The sequence below is a fragment of the Pundamilia nyererei genome, unplaced genomic scaffold (assembly GCF_000239375.1).
Source record: "Pundamilia nyererei isolate P.nyererei 1_Seehausen unplaced genomic scaffold, PunNye1.0 scaffold00123, whole genome shotgun sequence".
NCBI classification, from domain to species: domain Eukaryota; kingdom Metazoa; phylum Chordata; class Actinopteri; order Cichliformes; family Cichlidae; genus Pundamilia; species Pundamilia nyererei.
The window spans coordinates 979,608-1,000,134 of NW_005187524.1; the positions used below are offsets into that span (position 1 = coordinate 979,608).

The 20,527-nt window shown below is 42.2% G+C and overlaps 1 protein-coding gene across 1 annotated transcript in view; it reads right to left on the bottom strand.

Moving 5' to 3' along the window:
- Positions 1 to 1,314: 1,314 nt before the first annotated feature.
- Positions 1,315 to 20,527, bottom strand: part of LOC102202511 (ryanodine receptor 3) — a 107,461-nt gene continuing 88,248 nt past the window's right edge. Inside the window, 31 exon segments of the mRNA XM_013913275.1 lie at positions 1,315 to 2,347; positions 3,598 to 3,649; positions 4,345 to 4,445; positions 6,212 to 6,276; positions 6,415 to 6,571; positions 6,690 to 6,824; positions 7,889 to 8,035; positions 8,182 to 8,242; positions 8,351 to 8,478; positions 8,604 to 8,646; positions 8,726 to 8,856; positions 9,085 to 9,279; positions 9,374 to 9,460; positions 9,572 to 9,746; positions 9,971 to 10,029; positions 10,113 to 11,425; positions 11,594 to 11,675; positions 13,040 to 13,144; positions 13,288 to 13,416; positions 13,494 to 13,582; positions 13,718 to 13,798; positions 14,438 to 14,455; positions 15,238 to 15,311; positions 16,566 to 16,642; positions 16,724 to 16,803; positions 16,881 to 16,980; positions 17,076 to 17,123; positions 17,208 to 17,259; positions 17,548 to 17,657; positions 18,775 to 18,871; positions 20,303 to 20,415. Coding sequence (XP_013768729.1) covers positions 2,252 to 2,347; positions 3,598 to 3,649; positions 4,345 to 4,445; positions 6,212 to 6,276; positions 6,415 to 6,571; positions 6,690 to 6,824; positions 7,889 to 8,035; positions 8,182 to 8,242; positions 8,351 to 8,478; positions 8,604 to 8,646; positions 8,726 to 8,856; positions 9,085 to 9,279; positions 9,374 to 9,460; positions 9,572 to 9,746; positions 9,971 to 10,029; positions 10,113 to 11,425; positions 11,594 to 11,675; positions 13,040 to 13,144; positions 13,288 to 13,416; positions 13,494 to 13,582; positions 13,718 to 13,798; positions 14,438 to 14,455; positions 15,238 to 15,311; positions 16,566 to 16,642; positions 16,724 to 16,803; positions 16,881 to 16,980; positions 17,076 to 17,123; positions 17,208 to 17,259; positions 17,548 to 17,657; positions 18,775 to 18,871; positions 20,303 to 20,415 — 4,200 coding nt within the window. The 3' untranslated portion in view covers positions 1,315 to 2,251.

The following is a 20,527-nucleotide window of genomic DNA, read 5'->3' on the forward strand; positions in this document are numbered from 1 at the left end:
ATGGATGGATGGATATTTAGAACTACAAATTAAATTTCTTTCAGTAGTTATTGTTTTTTTAATGTCACAATTCCATCCCTCCTCCTTTATCTGGCTTTGGACCGGAAAAAGTGACCCAAAATAGGCAGTGTTGTTCTCACTTTAAGTGTTTAACTTGTTGTTTTGATTCTACGCACTTTACACTACTCATGAATCATGCTAACGCTAAGGTTAAATATGAACAGACTTCCTTATTGCCGCTTTGACCCTGAACCTTCTTTTGCAGCACACTAGTTCCTTTCCTTTCTACTAGCTCAAGGTTAGTTAAGCTCAGTTAAAATTTCTTGACGTAGACTATTTGTCATATCAGTTTTACTTGACCTAAACCAAATTATAAGTTTTATAAATTTATGAGTTTTTAAAAAGTGGTAGCCAGAAACAAATCAGTCTCTATATGCATGAAACCCATTATAACTTAGTTGTTTGTTGGTAACACGACTTTGTCATATGTGTGTTTCTGTGTGTGTCATCACGAATGGCTTAATTGTTGCTAATTCATGTTGGCTCTGCTTCACATGGAAGTCATCACTGATATTGCACATTACAGTTTTCTTCTGCTGCCTTTATAGCCGCATAATATGCTAAATAATGTAGGAGCCCATTTGCTTTTTAGAGCACAGGACATTACATACGAAGCTTTAAACTGAGTTAGCTCAGAGACTGCGTTTGCTTTAATCCACTCAAAACACTGCATGTTAAATATTTACTGCACTATGACAAGAGCAGCTTTATAAAACAATTGGAGGTAATGATAGCTTTTTATTGTTGCTTTGCAATAGTCTTCAGTAGAAAGACCGATAGTGATGGGTCACGTTTTAATTTCAAAAATACAACACACACACAACATGCTGGGACCATACAAAATAGTCAGAATGCCAGAGCTGTAAGCTGAGGTGGTAGAGTTGCTCTCAGCGGCAGGCTTCAGCACTGTGTGGCGCCCAAGGTGTGGTGACGTGATGTGAGCTGACAGCTGGCACCATGGGTAATAGGTCTAAAACTCCCATCATGTAGTCTGCTGAGGCCCCGTCCTGCCATTCTAACCCACCAGAAGTACGCACCTACTTGGCCATTACTTGTTTATTACTAAATCATAATTAAAAGCTACAGGAAGGTCAGAGTTATGATATAGCTTTGAGGTTTGGGGTGTGTGAAATGTACGTGTCTGATATGACTCAGAGATCTTAGACTTGGAGATATATTTTTATTTAATTGCTTTAAGAAATAAATTCAAAGATCTGAAAAATAAACAACCACAATGTAAACACAAACGTTTCTTGCATCAATTTCTTTATTTTTTTTCCATCAAAAGAAATGCACAGATCAGCAAAGCTATTACATACAAATGGCCATACAATAGCAATTCATTTTTTTTCTGTTCTTGTTTGAAAGTCTTCAGGAAATTCTGTTGTGTCATTTATACACTGTGTATCTTGAACATTTGCAGTTACGCTGCATTCAGCAACAAAAGAAATCGTCCCAATGCTCTTCTTCCACGTTCAAATGAAAGTGTTCAGCCACAAACTACATATCTGGACAGCTACTTGTTACTGCTCCAGGAAAACTACTGTACTTACATACAATAAAGAAAAGAAACAAAAGTTTTGCATAGCTTCATTGTAATGTAGATACAGTACTGTAAGGCACTTCATGAAGAACTTTAGGCATTTTAAAAAATAAATCCTACACAATAAACCTTTTGTCACGTCATCCTACAGATTCCATCTCGATAGATAAATGTTACAACATCTGACGGAAAAAAATCTTTTCTTAAATCACATTTTTGCGCACTATGTATATCTACTATACTCCACTGCTTTTCTTTTGGCATTAAGTCTCAAGTTCAACATTCATATATTGTGCATAATATGACTCACACATTGTCCCCATAACCCCACACAACCCAATATTTCTCAAAAAGACCAAAAGAAAACAAAAATTGTGCAATGATTTGGGGTTATGTGGAGTAAAAGGCAACACGCTGTCAAAAACGAGTCCCCCAAACTAAAAGAAAACCTAAATGTCTGGGCAAGTTGTAGGTCATTTCCTCATAGACGGGTGCTGTACTGACAGTTACAGGGTACATCATTTTCATTTGCCTCTCCTCACACCAGTCCAAACCAGTGTGGGAGTGTGTGTCGTATTCCAGCAGTTGTAGGTGGGACTACATGCTCCAGCAGGCCACGTAGATAGAGGTAAGGAGGATGCATCTGCTCTACCCAAGCTGATCTTCGTACTGTTTGCGGAAGCAATCTCCAGCTGGGAAAAAGTCCCAGCAGCGCTCCTGATACATCTTCCACACGTAGGACTCCTGGACACAAGCCAACGTCAGAGTTTAGCTCGAAATCTTTAACTTGCCTAAAGTAAGGCTGAATGTTTTGAACTTAAATATCCAAAATTTAAACATTACATAATTACAGGTGTGTTAATGAGCTGAAATGGGTATACTTGGTATTAACATGCAGTTAATACCAAGTGAAGGTATCAACAGAAAGATCATTAGAACAGTTTTGGTATTTAGTGAGTATACTAGCTGTGTCCCAAAACCTAGGCCACCTCATTTTAAGGCTGATTACGTCACAGCCAGGAGACGAAGGCCGTCCCAATTTGAAGGCTGCTCCAAACGCGGTCGACAAATGCGTCCTTCATTTCCCCGAATTTGAAGGATTGTACCCTACCCCAGAATTCATAGCGCGGCCCAGCCGATTCCAGTTTCCAACAATGGCGGCAGCTACTTAGTTTTAATATTACTCTGATTACTCTTTCTGTAATCACAAAATAAACTTTTAACATATTCTCAGGCAAGAATGTAGCTGTGTAAATTTCAAATATCTGCTCGATTTATCAAGACATCACATATTTGCAAAAGTGCTCCAATGTTTTCGGAGACGTCTGTTACCCTCCAGATCAATAGCTAGCCGGGGGTTCAAGGCTCACTGGAGCCGGCGAGAACAGCGGACTCCCGCCACATCGCTTTCAGATCCCCCGCGGTCTTTTACTACTCAGGTTAAACATGTAACTAAGTCACTCAGATAAATGAAAAATGTTATTGTTTGGCTTTTTTCAGTGTTTTATTTGTTCCTGAGTAAATCGGTTCAGCTGAGATTACAGCTAAATAAACGTCAAACAGAAAACTGATTAACAGAAGTGTGAGATGGTCGAGAATTTACTCCAATGTCAAGTTATATATTAGCGAGTGAGGAGCAGACGGCTGAGTTTATTAAACTCGGTGTTCGGAGGATGCTGCCTATGAATTGGGACATAGCTACTGTCTCATCTAAGAGAGGCAAAACAGTTAGCTAGTAGATGAGCACCTACTTGAAATGTTATTGAGCAGTATTAATCTTACCACTTTATCCACACAAATATGACCTAAAATTGAATCTCTATGTGCTTAGTACAATGACCTTAATTAATATTATGTAAAGCACAGAGTATCAAACAACACTTTAATTCCACCACAATATGGGCAGATATGAAAAAACAAATAAACCAAAATAGGTGTTGACAGTAAGAGGAGAAATATTGGGTTAAGCTAATCAGGGTAAAATAGTCTTCTACCTGTCCAGTGTGCTCTGTCTCATCCTTGTTGATGAGGTACATCAGGAAAAACCTTTATAAGAAAAACGAGAACAAAGAAAAAGATATTAAAGGGGAATCGCAGTCTTGTATCTAAGCCCAGAGCAGGGACATGAGAAGCTTTTCTGTGACACATTTGATTTTTGCAACACTAATCACGTAAATGTCAAACTCTCCGGGTGTCACAGTTCCCGATGCTAGTGTCTAAGTAAAGTTACACCACCTCGTCTCTATCGCAGAATCACCTGTTGTTCCCCAAATCGAGCGTAAATGGCAATGAGCCGCTGTATCTCTATGGGCATCGCAGCATGCCAAATCATAATGAATACTGAATGAGAGCATGCTATCACAAACCTATTTTCCAATAAAGTTCATGGCATTAAATAGTAATGAAGCAACATAATGAGGTCGCTCTGATATCCTCCGGCCAGCTGACTGTGAGAGCAAATGGACTGAGACTTTCTATTGTTACTGGTATTATTCAGACACGCCGACTAAGCGGTGCGTGTGAGGGAAACACAGACAGATGGAAAGGATACCTGAAGGGATCTAGTGTTCTGGATCAATGCTGCTACTAGTGACTTTGGTGTTTATGCTGCAGTAACGTGCTAGCGCCATCAATCATGTGGTTAAATTACAGAAAAGCGTTGACACGAATGGTAAAAGATTACTGCAATGATTACAAAACAAAAAAACATTAAAAACACTACTGATCAAAAGGATACTCACAGATAGTTGGCCAAATTGTGCTCTTGTAAGGTGTGGGTCTCAAAGCCGTGCGGGGTTGTGTCGAAGTAATCGTTCCCGATCCCACAGATGAAACATTTGGTCTGAGGACAGAAAATGAAAATTAGAAGGCACGCTTCCTTCTTCTTTTTCTGTGCTTCATTGATGAACTACAGTAAACAAGAGTTTGCCTAAAGCAACACCAGATTGGACATATTTTACAATATTAAGGTCAAGTTACTCATCACGCTCAGTCCCACTCAGCCTATGAACAACAGAAGCTCTGCAGGGACCTTTTAGTCTGAGAAAATAACACAGTTATTTATTATTGACACTTTCATTAAGGGTTATCTGCCCTCTCTTAGGCGACAAGGTTATGCATCAACAAGTATGCTTCCAAAATTCGGCTTAATATTTATATTCCCACGTGCACGTTGATCTTCACTTGCCTGTCACAGTGACTGTTTAAATACTCAAGAGAGATGGGGAGCTCACAAAAATGTGTCACATCTCTGAAACTCAACACGTGATCAAATAGGGGGGTTAGGGGGTAAAGTAACCCAGACAAAGTAAAATATTAATGAAAAAAAAGAGACAAGTACACGAGACGAGACACAAGAGTCCACTAATAAGGCCGTAATCTCCAGAAGATCTACATTAAATCTATTCGTACATGAAAGGTGGACGTGAGCGCGATTATGCCGTCTAATGGTTAGGGAGGTGCTGTTATGAGTGTTCAACTGTCTCGCTATTTCGAAGCAACTTACCAGATATGAGGTTGGCCCATCATAAACTATACCCGGTTTCAGATGGTAACGAGTGTAATCATTTGCAAAAATGAACATCATGTTGTTTTCAGCAGTCTGTGAAACAAACAGTTGCTCACCAAGAGAGTATTAACTGAGGTCATAGAACAAGAGAGCCGAGCGCTGTTACTGTGGAGTCTCATCCAGTCTTCTTTTTTAACAGTTGCCCCCTGATGGCCCTTAAGCCTGTAGCGAGACATGCATAAATATTTCTTCGAGTGATGGATATTACCTGTCGCTACATCGAATGAAGATAAACTTTATTGCTGCCCTTCTGTGATAAATATGAGTTCTCATGTTATTTGTCCTGGACTGTGCAGAGCCACAAAACTGTGGAATGATGTGACACGTTTGTTTCGAGCTTGCATGCCCCTCAGGAAGCATCGATAGAACTTCAGGCACTATGCTTCCTGCTTCACCGCTTCTGCTGCTGTTGATTGGCTGCACCAGCTGCTCTGTAACAGTAGCCTTGGCCCCGACGTTACTAGGCAACAGACAGTTCACCTCCTAAAGAAGTTTCTGAAGAACCATGTGACTGAAGATGTAAAGGGATGCTGGGGAACAGAGGACCTGGAGGACAACAATGTGTTGCACGGGTTTCCCTCCACTTTTCTATCCCCTGACCCTCAGACTCCAGATCCATAAAAAAGAGACCTTCAAAGAGGAGGTTTAGAAGGAGGAGGCAGGAGACGGAGAACCAGGAAAATGTAGAATTTGCACTCCAAACACAGCAGGAAGGCAACAATCAGCCAACAGAAGAGCAGCAGAAACAGAGACGAGAGCTGACAGTGGGATGAGCAGGAGATCTGGAAGGACATCACGCTGACCCACCATCAGAGGATTCTGGATGTTCCGTCTCTTGAAGAGGTTTTAGACCATCGTTACGTGAATCCACAGAACATCATCCACAACATGACCAAAGTCAACAAACACGGAGTGGCCACACTGGACGACTTCTACAATGGCTTCACTTCACAGACCTATAAGCTAAGTCCATCTTTTATATGATTTACACTCCTGCCACTTCCTTCAGTGCTGCAAGTTATGATGATCTGTCCTCTCACCTCCATGTCCTCTTTGACCTGCTCCTGTTGGTCTCTTAACTCTCCAAAGGCATCAATGATCAAACCTGCAACCATAAAGGAACTGCTGTGAGCATGACATACATACCCTAAGCATAAAGACTGTAATATTTAAATGGATATATGTTGTGGGTTCGTCTAATTACTGAGAAATAAGGTTGAAATTGGGATTTTTTTTTATGTACCCTGGATGATGGCCAAGAGGATGACAATAACAAAGAAGAAGAACGTGATGTCGAACAGGATGCGGTAGAGCTCATAGGGGTCACCAGCTGGGTCCTCGATCTCATCCCCTATCCCGCCTCCTGCTCTTACCCCAACATACATGTGGAATAGGTAGCACTGCGGGAACACAGGTGGGGGTCTAATTGAAATCTGAGGCTGAGCATTAAGTCGTGGCTTATTTTAAGCAGCGAGCCCAAATCTGTTCCTTAAAAAAGAAAGCGTAACTCCAGTTTACCGTCATCATGTCGTCGCACTTCATGTCCGGCTCATCCTCATCCTCACTCTTGTTGTAAAACTTCCTGAAGAAGTTGAAGGCCACCACAGTGTAGAGATAGACCACAACAGCTAGCAGGCCCACTGTCAGCACCAGCTACAGAGACACATGAAATCTGCATTCACAGACTCGCTCTTTTTTTGCTATTTATGTATTTCTTTTAGACACACAATGGACGCAGCAGGGGCAGAGTTGCTGGCTTCCATTTGTTTTCTATAAAAAAATTGCAACAAAGCAAGAGAGGAGCGAGTAGAGAGAAGGGGAAAAGTTCAAACGCGTGGAAACGAAGAGAAAGTTTAGTGCAATAAGAAAACTCACACGAGTTATTTATTTATAGTAAATACAAAAAAAGAGTCTATTATTTCACATATAATAAAAAATGGATTCAGCTACAGCTCAGCCGGTTGTAAACCTGAAAGGCAACAACGCCGTAAAGCGCATTTAGATTGACAGCGTGATTGATCAGCCCACAGACGGCTGAGTCTGGGAGATGTCGCTGATTCCTTGTGGCCTTGCCATTTTGGTGCATTTCCACCCTTGGAGACTGAGGTGACATTAAATTCTGATTTGTCCCTCTGGTCAGTTAACATGGGAATTATTGGAAGAACTGGCAATCCAAAGTGGGATTTAAATTAAGCCATGTGAGCCATTTGAACTCAAATGTCAAAGGATGCTGAGAACATTCCAATTATCTCACACGACACATACAGGATCTGCTAGATGACACATTTGTGATTCATGTCACCTGCATATTAGCTGCCAACAAGCGAGATCATTTTTCTCAGAACCTGATGAACCAAATTAGACCTAAATGGTCAATTAGATCATGACAAGAGAAACTGCCTAATAAAAAGATCATATTTGTTAATATGTTGGCTTTAACCTATTATAAAACCAAGCCTGGCTCTTTTAGCGCTTAAAGTAGCTTTTTAAGGACATAAATACATAATATTAAAATAACTGTGTTAACATTTAAAGCAACATTAAAATGATTTCAACTGAAATCCGTTTTGGGCGTGCAGAAAGCAGAATTGAGCACATTTTGAATGGCATACTTCAAATGCCATCACTGCAAACTGTGATCAAAAAATGTGTTTCACCACCAGCTCTGCAGTGACCCCTGCTGTTCAATAGAAGAGCTGTATGTGTTTCCTCCTCACCTGCTTGCCATTGTGCGTGACAGATGAAAGGATGGTGCGGAGAGTCTTGAAGCCCATGGCAATGTCCAGCAGATGGGCGGCAAAGAAGAAGTTGTTGTAGTGACCCAGGATGGACATGGTGGTGTACCAAACTAGATACAAGAATGACTGGTGGAGAAACAAAATGGATCAGAAGCCGTTCGCCCTGCTATAAAATCCTCCATCAACCTCCTCAGCTGTCAAATAATGTAAACCACCATCAATAAAACGACAAAACAAAGCAATTAATCATCCAAACTTATTTTTAAACTTACATTATCTGTAAACACAACCCCCATTTTCCAGACATGGTACTTTGTATCGATTGAGCTCAACCTGGCAACAGAGAAAAGTTGATATGAAGGGCTCGTATTTTCTGTTTGACCTCTACTTTTACTCCAAGCAGCCCTGGGCTGTCTGCTTTTTATCAGCCCAATCTCTCACCATGACACCAGTGAAGCCTCCTTGGCAACAGTTTCCTCTGTAGGGTTGAAATCCAGGGCACTCTTGTCCAACCCCAGCAGCTCTGCTATCCTCTCTGCTCCGTAAAGGTCTCCATACTTTTTTATCACCTACAAACAGAAGCCGCGCGGAAATATATAAGAGACACGGCAGCTGACATTTAGTAAGTGTAACCAGATTCCATTTATAGCTTGTGTGCACAGCAGATTAAACTTAAATTACATGAGCTACTTACTTTGCGCTTGACAAATTTATCCCAGTAGTTGTTGGGAAAGGAGCTGATAAAAAAACAAAAACAGAATTAAACCTCTGTTTGCACAAGATTATGATTCGTCGTTTGATAAAAGGCAGACTCACGGAGTGTTGATGACCAGTCTGTCCCACTGTCCTTTAATGTCGTCATCAGACGGCTGCTCGGTGATGTAGAGGCCTGCAAACTCCAACTTCCTTGCGATCTCCTTCTCCCGTTTGAACACTACCAAAGGCACCTTGAACACACGAGAAATCGGGCTGCATCACTGAGACAGTGTGTGTGTGTGTGTGTGTGTGTGTGTGTGTGCACGTGAGTGCATGGGTTAACAACGAACAAGTGTACTGAAATATAAAATGTACATATACCCAAACAAGATATTTTTTTAATGCTCCACATGTGTGCAGTTTTCTTTTTGCACCTCCAATGCTTAACAAATTCATTAGACTTAAAAAACTGTGCATACCTTCAGGTAGTAGTATCCCACTACACACAGGAAAGATATGATGGTGTGTAGTATTGCCAGACAGCGAAGTGTTGGTGCCATGTAACCTGTGCTCTCCTGCAAGACGAAATACTCAAGCGCTCCCTCGTCTTCCTCCTCCCCAGCTCTGCCTCGACCCTTCCAGGGGTCTTCATCATCCGAGTAATCACCGGTCACCTAAAAGGTGACGACACCAAATTTGACACCCAGCTTACAAAACAGCGGGACCCTAAGGTGAGTATATAAAGTGGTAGTTTAGCTCCAAACTTACTTTGTAGAAGAGAAGAATAAAGTTGATAGCAAAGGCAACAAAAAGTGCCAAGAAGCGGAGATTGTAGAAATTTCTTGCCAGGTAGTTCTGTGAAAAGGTAATCGTGATCATCATCTTTGTTTTTATGTCTAACAAGTTTGTATTTGTGCTTAATGTAACAGCTGTGATCTTAAAACTGCAGTGAGGAAAACATCTGACCAGCATCTTAGTCTGGTAGACTTCCAAGCCGGCGAAGAAGCTCGCCATGAAAGCCTCCGGTGCCTCTTTCTTCAAGCCGAGCCTTTTCTTCGGGGCTTTCTTCTCCTCCACTGACAGCTCTGGAGGAGCTTCGTCTCTAGTCTTGTCGTGGTCCTTCTTCTCACCATCTTCTGAACTGCAAGCATAAATTATACATTAGAGACAGAATAGCAAATTGTGTTCATAGACACAGATGTATACTTAATATGGAGAAACAAAATGTGGATACTAAGCAAAGGGACAAGCACAGGAGTAAGCATGGATACGATAACTGTTATTTATGTGAAACTAATCTAACACAATCCTCAAATAAACATATGCAAGTGGTAATGTAGGTAACAATGAACAAGTTACACTCACTCTCCCTTCTCTGTATCAGATCTGTAGTCTCCGTTCACAGCCCTCGTCTTTGCAGCCATCTGGAATCAGCAGATTACTTTAACATTCAGGTTCTACTAATAAGGGTGTGTTCTTCTTCTATTTTCTGAACAAAATCACTAACCTGTGCCTTCTTCTGCTTGACTGCACTGGCTATTGACGGGGCATCTCCCACCACCACCTCAGACACATCCCCCAAACCTGGCTCGGCCCCGTGCTTGCCCTCCTTCTTCGGCTGTATGTTGAGTAGCTCAGCCATCAGATCTGCCTCTGCTGCTTCCCCTTGAGCCATCTGACCCAACTCAGCCAACGCTGACGCTTCGCTTGCCTCCATCTTTTCTGTTTCTAACACGTCTCCATGGATCCCGAACTGAGTGGGGTCAGGCATGTTTCCCAAAATATCTGTAACCTTCATGTTCTTAGCCCCTTCAACGAGGCCACCCCCAAACATCGTGGTCCACAAGATGTGGAAGAATCCCCAAATTAGGCTGTAAACAAAGTGAAAGAGGCCTGTGATGATCATCCAAAAGAAGGAGAAGAAGCCCCGCACCATCTCCTTCACACTCATCTTCCTGAATTTCCTGAATTGCCGCCGCATGCTTTTAAGAGTAAGCAGCTGGCGGAAGTGACACAAGCTCTTTTTCATGGAGATGCATGCGATTGTAAATGCCGAGGAAGACTCCATCATCGCGCTCTCCTCGTCTTCCTCTTCCTGGTTCTCCATCATGGTCTGGATGTCATCCTCTTCTTCCTCCGGGCGCTCAACGGGGTCTGGCTCTGAAATCTGAGAGGCCAGCTGCATCTCGAAGATGGTGTCCTCGCAGAAGTTTACAAACAGCTCCATCTTCTCGCTCTCTCCGCCCTCGTTGACCACGTCAAAGATGAACTGCCGCTTCGACTCTTTCACCTGAGGCTTCTCCCATTGCGTGCGACTCGACTGGCTGATCTCGAAGTACACTCTCTCGATGCGCTTGGCTCCGCCCATGATCTCAATGCGGCCCAAGTAAGGCTCGAAGTAGCTGAGGACGCTTTCGGCCAGGTCCAGGAAAGTTGAGAGGCGGGCATCGTGAGGCATGTGCTCTGAAAGATTGGTTAGCAACACGGCGACGTTAAAGCCGATGTCTTTTGCCGGTTCGTGAAACCTCTCAACAAACTGCTCGTAGTTGAACATGTCGTTCTCGTCAGCCTCGGCGCAGGAGAGAAGAAACTCAATCTCAGACTGAGAATACTGCTTCTGGTTCTCCATGGACTTCTGGAAATCCTTCTTTGAGATGACGCCTTTGCTCTCGGGGTCGTACTCCTTGAAACTGTCCGAAGTAGTCAAGTCCTTCAACTTGAGGAACATGTCGAAAAATTTCAGGATCATCTCCACGTTACTGGAAGATTCCACCAAGGTGTCCACCATCTGTTTGCCGATAGTTCCATTCACAACATTACCTGTGAGACAATAAAGCGGTAAATTTTATCAGTAAACTCATTAAAAAAACACTTCCCCATGCAGATCAGACTAATCTGCTCTGCTACACATTTGATTATATCAGGCAAATAAATCCGATTTATGAAAGTACCAGCATACAAAGCTTATATAATGTTATTAAAAACCACCTTCAAGTAGCGAGAGCATCATGACGACCATGTCCTTCTGCAGGTCCAGCAGCTCCTTTAGTAATTCAATCTGACTGGAGTCCTGTTAGAAAAAAGACAGAAAGGGGAAACGCGGTGAGTCATAGTACAATATGTCACACAGACCACTGATAGTCTAACTGTAAGGGTACAGCCAGGCTCTTTAATATCCCTGTGATGCAGAGAGAGTTGGAGAGATCAAGGCTTTAATATTGTAGGGACCTCAAATGGCCCCTGCTGTGGCTCAGAAGGTCCTTCTAGGTAACATCAATCCATCACAACCAGGGTTTATGTTATTTTGCTGTCTAGGAACAGATGGCGAGGTCAGGCTGACTCGTTTAAGGTCTCTATGGGCTTTGTATTCAATGTGCCATAAATCTGAAGCGTACTTTGATGCACCTGTGCTCTTCTTCATCCTGGCTGCTGCTGTCAGACCCAGCCCCTGTGTGACGACCACGAGATAAGATTAGGTGGGTGGATTTCATCCCACTCCTGGCTTATTGGACATATCAATGATGGAGTCATATATCATGTAGCTGAGGTGAACAACATGTGTAATTGTACTGGAGTTGCTTCTGATTATCAATGAGCCTGGAGAGACCTCTAGTGGCAACGAATAAAACACCAGGGCTGTTCACATTTCCACATCTGTACAAGCCGTTATTTCAAATCTTTACTTATGTAACAACTATTAACTATAGCTAAGCAGGCATGTATTAAAACAAGCAGCCCATTTTCTTTTAAAAAACTGTCACTTGACTTAATGTAGTTGTACAAGCAGGTGGTTGACCTTATACATATGCTAGTTTATTTACACTGCCATCCCTTTGGTTCCTATTATTTTTAGATCTACATTTCTGTGCAAAAGTCTTGAGGTACGCTTCCTTTCATGATTTTTTTAGGGAAATGGGAAACAGGTACAGTAGTTTCCTGAAACATGACTGAAAAACATTAAGCATTAACATAAAAAAACCCCACTGAACATGGTTAGGTATAAGAACGCGACAGCAAATGAGTAAAAAAGAGAAATTTTCAAAGACTACTTTAAGGAACAGCGGCTCAGTGGAAGCCAAATAGAAAGAAACAATACTTTGGCGTAGTACATACAAATACAGGCCATACCATAGTACTCTATATGCTGCTAAAATGGAGAAAAACAATCCTCTCAGTTAAAGATAAAAAGGCCATTACACCATATATTTTGTTAAGTGGAGTCAATTTAAGGCAAGTCATTTATAATAGGATTAAATCTTAATCAGCAAAGTACCAGCTTTCCAATGTGAAGCAGAAATCCTTCACAGTGAAAGTAAAGATGAGCAAAACACAAGTAAACAGTTTAGTCAACACAGAATGAAACAACTCAAGCAAGTGTTTAAGTTCGTTTGTTTAAGTTAAGGCACATCTGCGTCACTGCAGACAAACACATACCTGAGATAACTTCATCTGCATATTGGCAAAAACATGCAAGAAGCCCACCACAGCATCCCACAGCCTGCTGTGAGCCAGACTCTGCTGATTCCCTATACACGGACCCTGGAGCACATAAAACAGAGACGAAAAGAGACGCTCAGACGATGACAAGCAGCCTTTCTCGTCACTAAAGCGCCGAAAGACCGTTAAGATATTGTAATGAACATTTTAAGCAGCTTTTACTGTGGAGAGCTGTGATTATGTACCTGTATATACTCTGTTAAAGAGTTGAACACCTGTTTGGCCACTGCTAGTGCTCTGGAGAAGTTCCTCTGACCGGCCTCATCAATGACATCCTTGCCAGAGTAGTACCAGTAGAAATCACTAATAGATTCCTAAAAGAGAAAGCACTAAAATTAATAGCATATCTACTTTATTGAAATTTAAAGCTCTGGATGTAACAATGTGATACCTGCAGTCTTAGTAGGTAGTCCACAGTACTAATGATTATGTTGACTGTAGTTGTGTTCCCTGTCTGCGTCCTTAGGAAGTTTTGAAAATCTAAAACAGAAGATAAAAAAGATTAAACACCAATTTCCTGCAGATAGATACTATAGGAATTTATTTTCTAGTCATTTCTATGCAGCTTGAGGCAGCATGGCTTTAATATTGGCTTATGGGAAAGCATCCACCTACCATTGTTATGTCCCTCGCAGAGAAGCTGCAGAAACCTAAAAAGATCCTTAGTGAATTCATCATTCTGCAGTACCTTGGAACCTGAGGACGGGAAATAAGATTAGCTGTCCTCCTCAGTGACAGGAAGGTCAAGCACCCATCATTTTAATGTCTGCACAGGCATCAGAGCTTGTTGCACATCCTCATAAAGCTGCTGTTTAGTTGTCAGACGGCATCAAATTATGTGCACTATATTGACGGTTCGGAACACACACGCATACGAGGTATAGTGCATCATCTCACAATCAAAATAAGGCTTATAATAGGAACCAAACTGAGCCTTGTTGTTTAATACCAGCAAATCTTTGTTGTTTAGTACAAACAAAGCTTTGGGAGATTTATTGCTTAATACACGCTGGTTAGTATGATCAAAAAAGGAAAAAAAGGAGGGGTGGGTCCAAAAATAACAAGCATTAATTTTGCTTAAAAGAAGAAGTGGAAAGATCTGAGTCAGTTTGGGGCAGCTGACTGTAAACAATCTATCCAGATGTCAAAGGATGCATGCATGCGTTCCTCCAAGTCCAGATTAAAGAAGGTGGTTATATTGCATTCAGAATGAGGGAAGGGGGGGAAGTGGGGGAGGGCTGGTAGAGGATGAGTAGAGGGATGAGGGAGTTGAACTGGAGGCAATCAACATGTCAGCATTTCATAGAATGAGTAGAATCTAAACCGTGTATTTACCCCGCTCACTCACGTTGACTGCGACCGATGACATAAAAACATGATCAGAAGAAAACAAACAAACAAACAAAACAGAAGCAGACATAAGCAAAGGAGAAGACATTTAGAGTCAATCAGAAGAAGTAGGAACAGGAGAGTGATGGGGCTGTAGATATATCTTTACATACTCACACTGGCATGCAGTACCAAGTCTTAAAAAGAGTACAGTCTGCTTATTGGGCTGGTGTTTAGGACCAAACTAGCAGTTACCATCACTTATGCCTGAGCTTATGAGGTGAAAATGAGCTGGGATATGTATGGTTAAAGCATATTTATATACTGTATGCAACCCATCGGTTTAAATAAAGACCTCTGATTATAAAAAGTGAGCTTTTATGCAAACTGAGTGTTCTTAAGTTGCAGACGAGGCTCAGACAGGACTTAGACATACAGTAGCACATGTTTGCCTGCATGATGATGTGACAACGTAACACAAAGGACCCACGTGATATGGAGATGTACAACAACAAACTAAAGAGCAGATTTTTTTCCAAGCTAACCTTGTGGCTGTCATTTTAAGAAAAACAGCAAAATGAGACTAAGCAGGACACTACACGTTACAATACCGGTTGTTTGCTAAGAGACATCGTCCACGATGGAGTGAGGAAGAAGATAAAGGTCAATCTGCTGCACAAATAAAGCTGCACATTGCCAATTTGCAAATATGCCGTCTGTTGCTTTTCCTATTAAGGTGATTAAAAGTCTCCAAGAAAGGGGACGAGAATGAATTGGAACACTAAAACTGTGTTTTAGTCACTTACTTGATCCCTCTTCAGTTACCATACCCAGACCTTCAGCTTTGTTTTGCCTTTCAAAAGCATTCAAGTCCAGGACGCTGCCAAAAGAGAAAAACGATTTAAGTAACCTGAATTTCTGGAAAATGAACCGATCGGCATAACTTTATGACCACTTGTATAATACTGTTTGACGGCCCCGACCCATTGAGGCATGGACTCCTCTGGACCCCTGAAGTTGTGTTGTGGCATCGAACAACAAGATGTTAGCAACAGATCCTTTAAGTCCTGTAAAGTGCAAGGTGGGACCTCTATGGATTGGACTTGTTTGTCCATAACATCCCACAGATGCTGCATAGCAGTGAGGAGGTCAGAGGTGAAGTCCACACTTCAAACTCGTTGTTGTTCTCCTCAAACTATTCCTGAACCAATTTTGCATTATTATCCTGTGAAAGAGGCCACAGCCTTCAAGGAATATCATTTCAATGAGTGTATATGGTCTGAAACAATGCTTAGGTAGGTGGTGCATGTCAAAGTAACATCCACATGGATGGCAGGGCCTAAGGTTTCCCAGCAGAAATGATCCCAAAGGCTTAGCATCTTCACATAGTGCATCCTGATGTCAGGTGTTCCCCAGTTAATCCCACGCATGCATCCGGCCCATCCACGTGTCCTGGTCATAGGAGCAAGCCACCTTCTTCCATTGCTTCATGGTCCATTTCTGACACTCAGTTTGCATCCTGACTGGTCTGTAGCTATGCCAAAGCACAGGTAACAACCTGTGATGCTCTGTGTATTCTGACACCTTTATTTCAGAATTATCATGAACTTTTCTGGCAATTTGCTCTACAGTAGCTCATCCTGACCACACAAGCCAGCCATAGCCTCCCACATGCATCAGTGACCCTGTTGCTAGTTCACCACTGTTCCCTCCTCGTATCACTTTTGATAGATACTGACCACTGCAGACTGGGAACACCCCACAAGAGCTGCAGTTCTGGAGATTCTCATTTGTCAAAGCATCACAGTTTGGCCTTTATCAAACTTGCACAAATCCTTACACTCGCCCATTTTTCCTGCTAACACATCCTCTCAGGACAAAATCTTCTCTAATATATCTCCCCCATTAACAGGTACCATGATAAAGAGAATCAGTGTTATTCACGTCACCTGTCAGTGGTCATAATGTTATAGCTGATTGATAACAATTTACCGCTGTGGGAAAGTAAAGCAGAACGGTCAAAATGGAAGTTAAAAAATGGCTGATCTGAGTCAGGAAAACTAGATAACTGTTTGAACTGCAACTGCAATAAAAAGCAAGTTTACTGTGTATTAATCCCTCATCGCTCCAGTACCTGCATGACATCATGAGTCCGGACAAGCTTTTAAAGAAGCCAACATCTCTTTTTTCCTTGAGATAATCCAGCATTTTCTGCATGAAAGGAAAAGTACAGTCAGGCTAAAAGATGAAGCTGTTAGCTGCAGAGACTAGACGTGAAGAGTACCGTGTTACCTGTTGAACCAGGATGTTCCCTCCATTGAGAATGGAGATGCCCAGCTTGAGCGTGACAGTTACCGTAGCACCCAGTCGACCTGATGATCATAGATGACCGTTGATCTAAACACATAGACTGCAGGAAGGCAGACAGGTCAGGCATTTGATTTCTTACCTTTGCTGGCGCTGACCATTTGAAGCACCATCTCCGCAGCCCCTCTGTCATGAAGTCTGGCCTGCTGATACAGCATCTTTTGCTTCTCCATTTCCTTTTCCTGTAGGACATTATGACATGCACCACTTCTGAATATGATTGAAAACAGAAAAAAAGTTTAATCTTGAACAACATTCCCTCAAATATTTAGAGCACCTCAAATGTTTTCTCTCTTCCTTCCTCTTCTTCGCCTTCAGCACAACTCTGGGAAGAAAAAAACGACTATCAGAGCTGCATGTTTCTGCTAAGAAGCTGACAAGAGCAATTTAATGAGATTCAATGAGATACCTTTGCCATCATATCTGCATAGGCAATATACAAGGGATCCTCTTCCAGAGAACTAACAAAGAAGAGAGATAAATATCTGTTTATTGAACCTTGTATATTTCACATCTCTACTGTAAATCTGTACATAATAAGTGGCAGTGATCGCATTTATAGCCACTGCAGCAAATAAACCAGAGAAACACTGAAAAGCTGCTTCGGTTTTCTTCATAGTGTAAAATATGACGATGGTTTCGCTTATTGCTCTCTGTAGCAGCTGAGAAGCATGCCAAAACAATTATGTAGCACAGATGGAGCAACCTGTGTTAGTGCCAGGTGGCCAGGTGTGTGAGAGTATATTTACCTGCATTCAGTCAGAGCGTTATGGCTGAAATGCAGAATGAGCTGGTGAAGAGGGTCTGGCTGCTTTCTCACCTCCTCCTCCTCCTCTTCCTCCACTTTAGGCTGTATTTTCTGGACACAGCCACATGAGTCAGGCTAACGTTTAACCCAACAAATGTGTATCACAACACTCTTTTACAAGTTCATGTCAAAGGGGACCTATTATGCTCATTCCCAGAGTCACATGATTAGCACAACATCCTATTATCTCTGGATCTTGGTGGATCCCTTCAGGTCATCGTCTTGCTGCCCCTGACAAACTAAAGGTTTGAACAGCAGGTGGGTGAGAGAAGAATTTGAAGCCTAAGCTTTTGGCTCACATGGATTACCTGCACATCTCCAGAGCTGATTATTTGAAACTTTGGCTACGTTTAATATGAGAAATCTCTATCTCATACATACATATGATGGAAAAACATAATAGGTCCAACTGTTAACTCCTATGGGAGAAAAAGACATGCACAAAACATGCATGCAAATGCAACAAACACACACACGCTGGTACAAGCGCACACAAATACACACACACGACTGATGGTGTTAAGCAGCGTTAAAGGTGAGTGGAGTTAAGCATGACTCTCCACAAGCCCAGTTTTCCCTCATATATAACCATTTTATGATTATTTTACTTACTGGAACAATTGGTTTTTTAAATGTTTTTATAAATACGTGCGTCTGATTGACTGAATCTTGACATTCTTCATCTATTGCACTGTAACTTCATCAGTAATATAAAGATACAGTAAGACATTGATACGAATATGCTACGAAGAAAGTTTATAGTTTAAATCTTTATAAATTCAAAAAGTTTCTTTTTTAATAAACAAACACAGCCTAGTTTGTTCCAATATGCCGCATGTAATATATCGCATGTCTAACAGTAAGCTGCTGTCCTGATTGTGGAGCTTAATGGAAATGAAAGTCCAGGAAAGAATCTGAACTTTCATCAACTTTAAATGGAAGTCAAAGCATCCTGACAGGATGCTTTCTTGCCTCTGCTTGGATGGGCCACAGTGATCAAACTACTTTGCTGGCTCTGACATCAGCAGTGATGTCATGCTTACCACAAATGGGCCTAGCTGTAAACCACTTTGCGGATGACTGAAGAGAGTGGTGTGAGCTACGCGCTGCCTCCCGCAGCACATGGGTGCCGACATAAGGGCACCGAAGGGACAGCACAAGTACTTACTGCAAGGTCCTGCACTAGTTTCTCTTCAAAAGAATACTCTTCTGTTTCTATCCATATTCTCTGATAGGCCAGGAGGAAGAGGTTAATAGAGCGATGCCTAGGGAGGGGTAAGAATAGAGAAGCCTGGGTTAAAGATGTGCAGAGCAAAGGATGGAAGAAGTTGGAGAGAAGGATGGTAGAAGTCTCTTCAGGAGAGGTTAATATCAGTTAGTTTAGAGCACTGATCTAACAGGCCACCTGTGAGGAAATCTTTTTTTGTTGTTTTTGTTTCCTTTTGTTTATTTCTGGCCTAAATCTGCAGATAATGTATTCCCACATTACATTCTTTTTCTTCTCACACAGGCAGAGTAAAAAATTTGAGGCCAGCTCAAGTTTGATTCGCCTCGAGTCAGACGCCATCACACAGCTACAAGTGTAGTGTTTGTAGCTTCCACTCCGAATGACTTGAAGCCAACTGCTTCTGTCTGTGAACTCAGCAGCGTCTGGAGAGCCTTACCTAAGAGGTGTCGAAAGGGTAGCATCATTGTTCTCATCTGAGAACCAATTCTTTACAATGTGGCTCGTTAAATTGTTGCACATACATGGACCAGTGGAAAAAGGAAAGCTAAAATGTGGCAGAAATCATGCCTCTGGGGGGAGGGGAGAGCGAGGGTTAGCAGGCCACATAGTAACAGCATTAGATCAGCGCTACGTTACCGTCAGCATTGAGAGCAGACTGTCACGGTCTGCGCTCTCGTGCATAATCTCCAGCCAAATGTGCCGGTAGGAATTCAGGAAGTAATTGTTATTTTTGTGCCTAAGGGGACGACGTACAATAGAATGTGACACTGAGGAGAGAATAGAGACTGAACAGAGACACAATAGAGAAAAATGACATCTGAATGTGTCAAACTTTGGAAGAGATGCCATCACACACTTCCCCCTAACCCAAATCTATTAATCTGAAGAAAAACAATCATTGCTCCCGCACTGCAAATACTAACTAGTAATTATTTGCTATGCTGCAGCATATTTCACTGTCAATAACTCTGAATAAATGAGTCATGCTGTCAGGCAGGCGGGTGGCATCGTCTGAGAACATATTGAGGACGGCCACCCTGAGGTTGGGCCTCGTAATTGTTTTCCTCCTGACTGTAGCACCCTGCCCGACTTCCTGTGATTGAGTTACAGAGCAGCAGGGCGTGAAATTGCTTGTGTCCCTTTTTTTAAAAATGTTTTTATTTACTCTTTGATAACAGCTATAGGCGAGACATTTGTCCTACAAACCGAGGGGAGGCTACGCATTAACGCAGGGTCAGAGAGAGCGAGTCAGACAGAAGAAGGAGAAAGTGTGATGGCAGAGTGCGTGGATGCCCTTTCTGCAGCATTTTCCTATCTGTTACCGGTACCACGGGAAGGTCTGTGCTACCCTCTGCTGGAGCGTCACCTTGGTTTCATCATTACAAAGCTGCTTCAAATGTTCGGAGACCTGGAGACAACGATGGGAGGTTTAAACAATGTCGGTTTAACTGTTACGCCGCAGTCATACCTCGGCAGATTGTAAAGCGGAGCCATTCGGAAGCAGGCGACAACGGCGCGCTTCCTCTGCTTGGACAGCAACTTCTGCCATACACATTTTTTGGATCTCAGTGGTTGTTCCACCTAATGAGGGGAGAGAAACTGAGGGGTAAGATTTTTCTATAACACACTCAAATGGCATTCACACACACACACACACACACACACACACACACACACACACACACACACACAC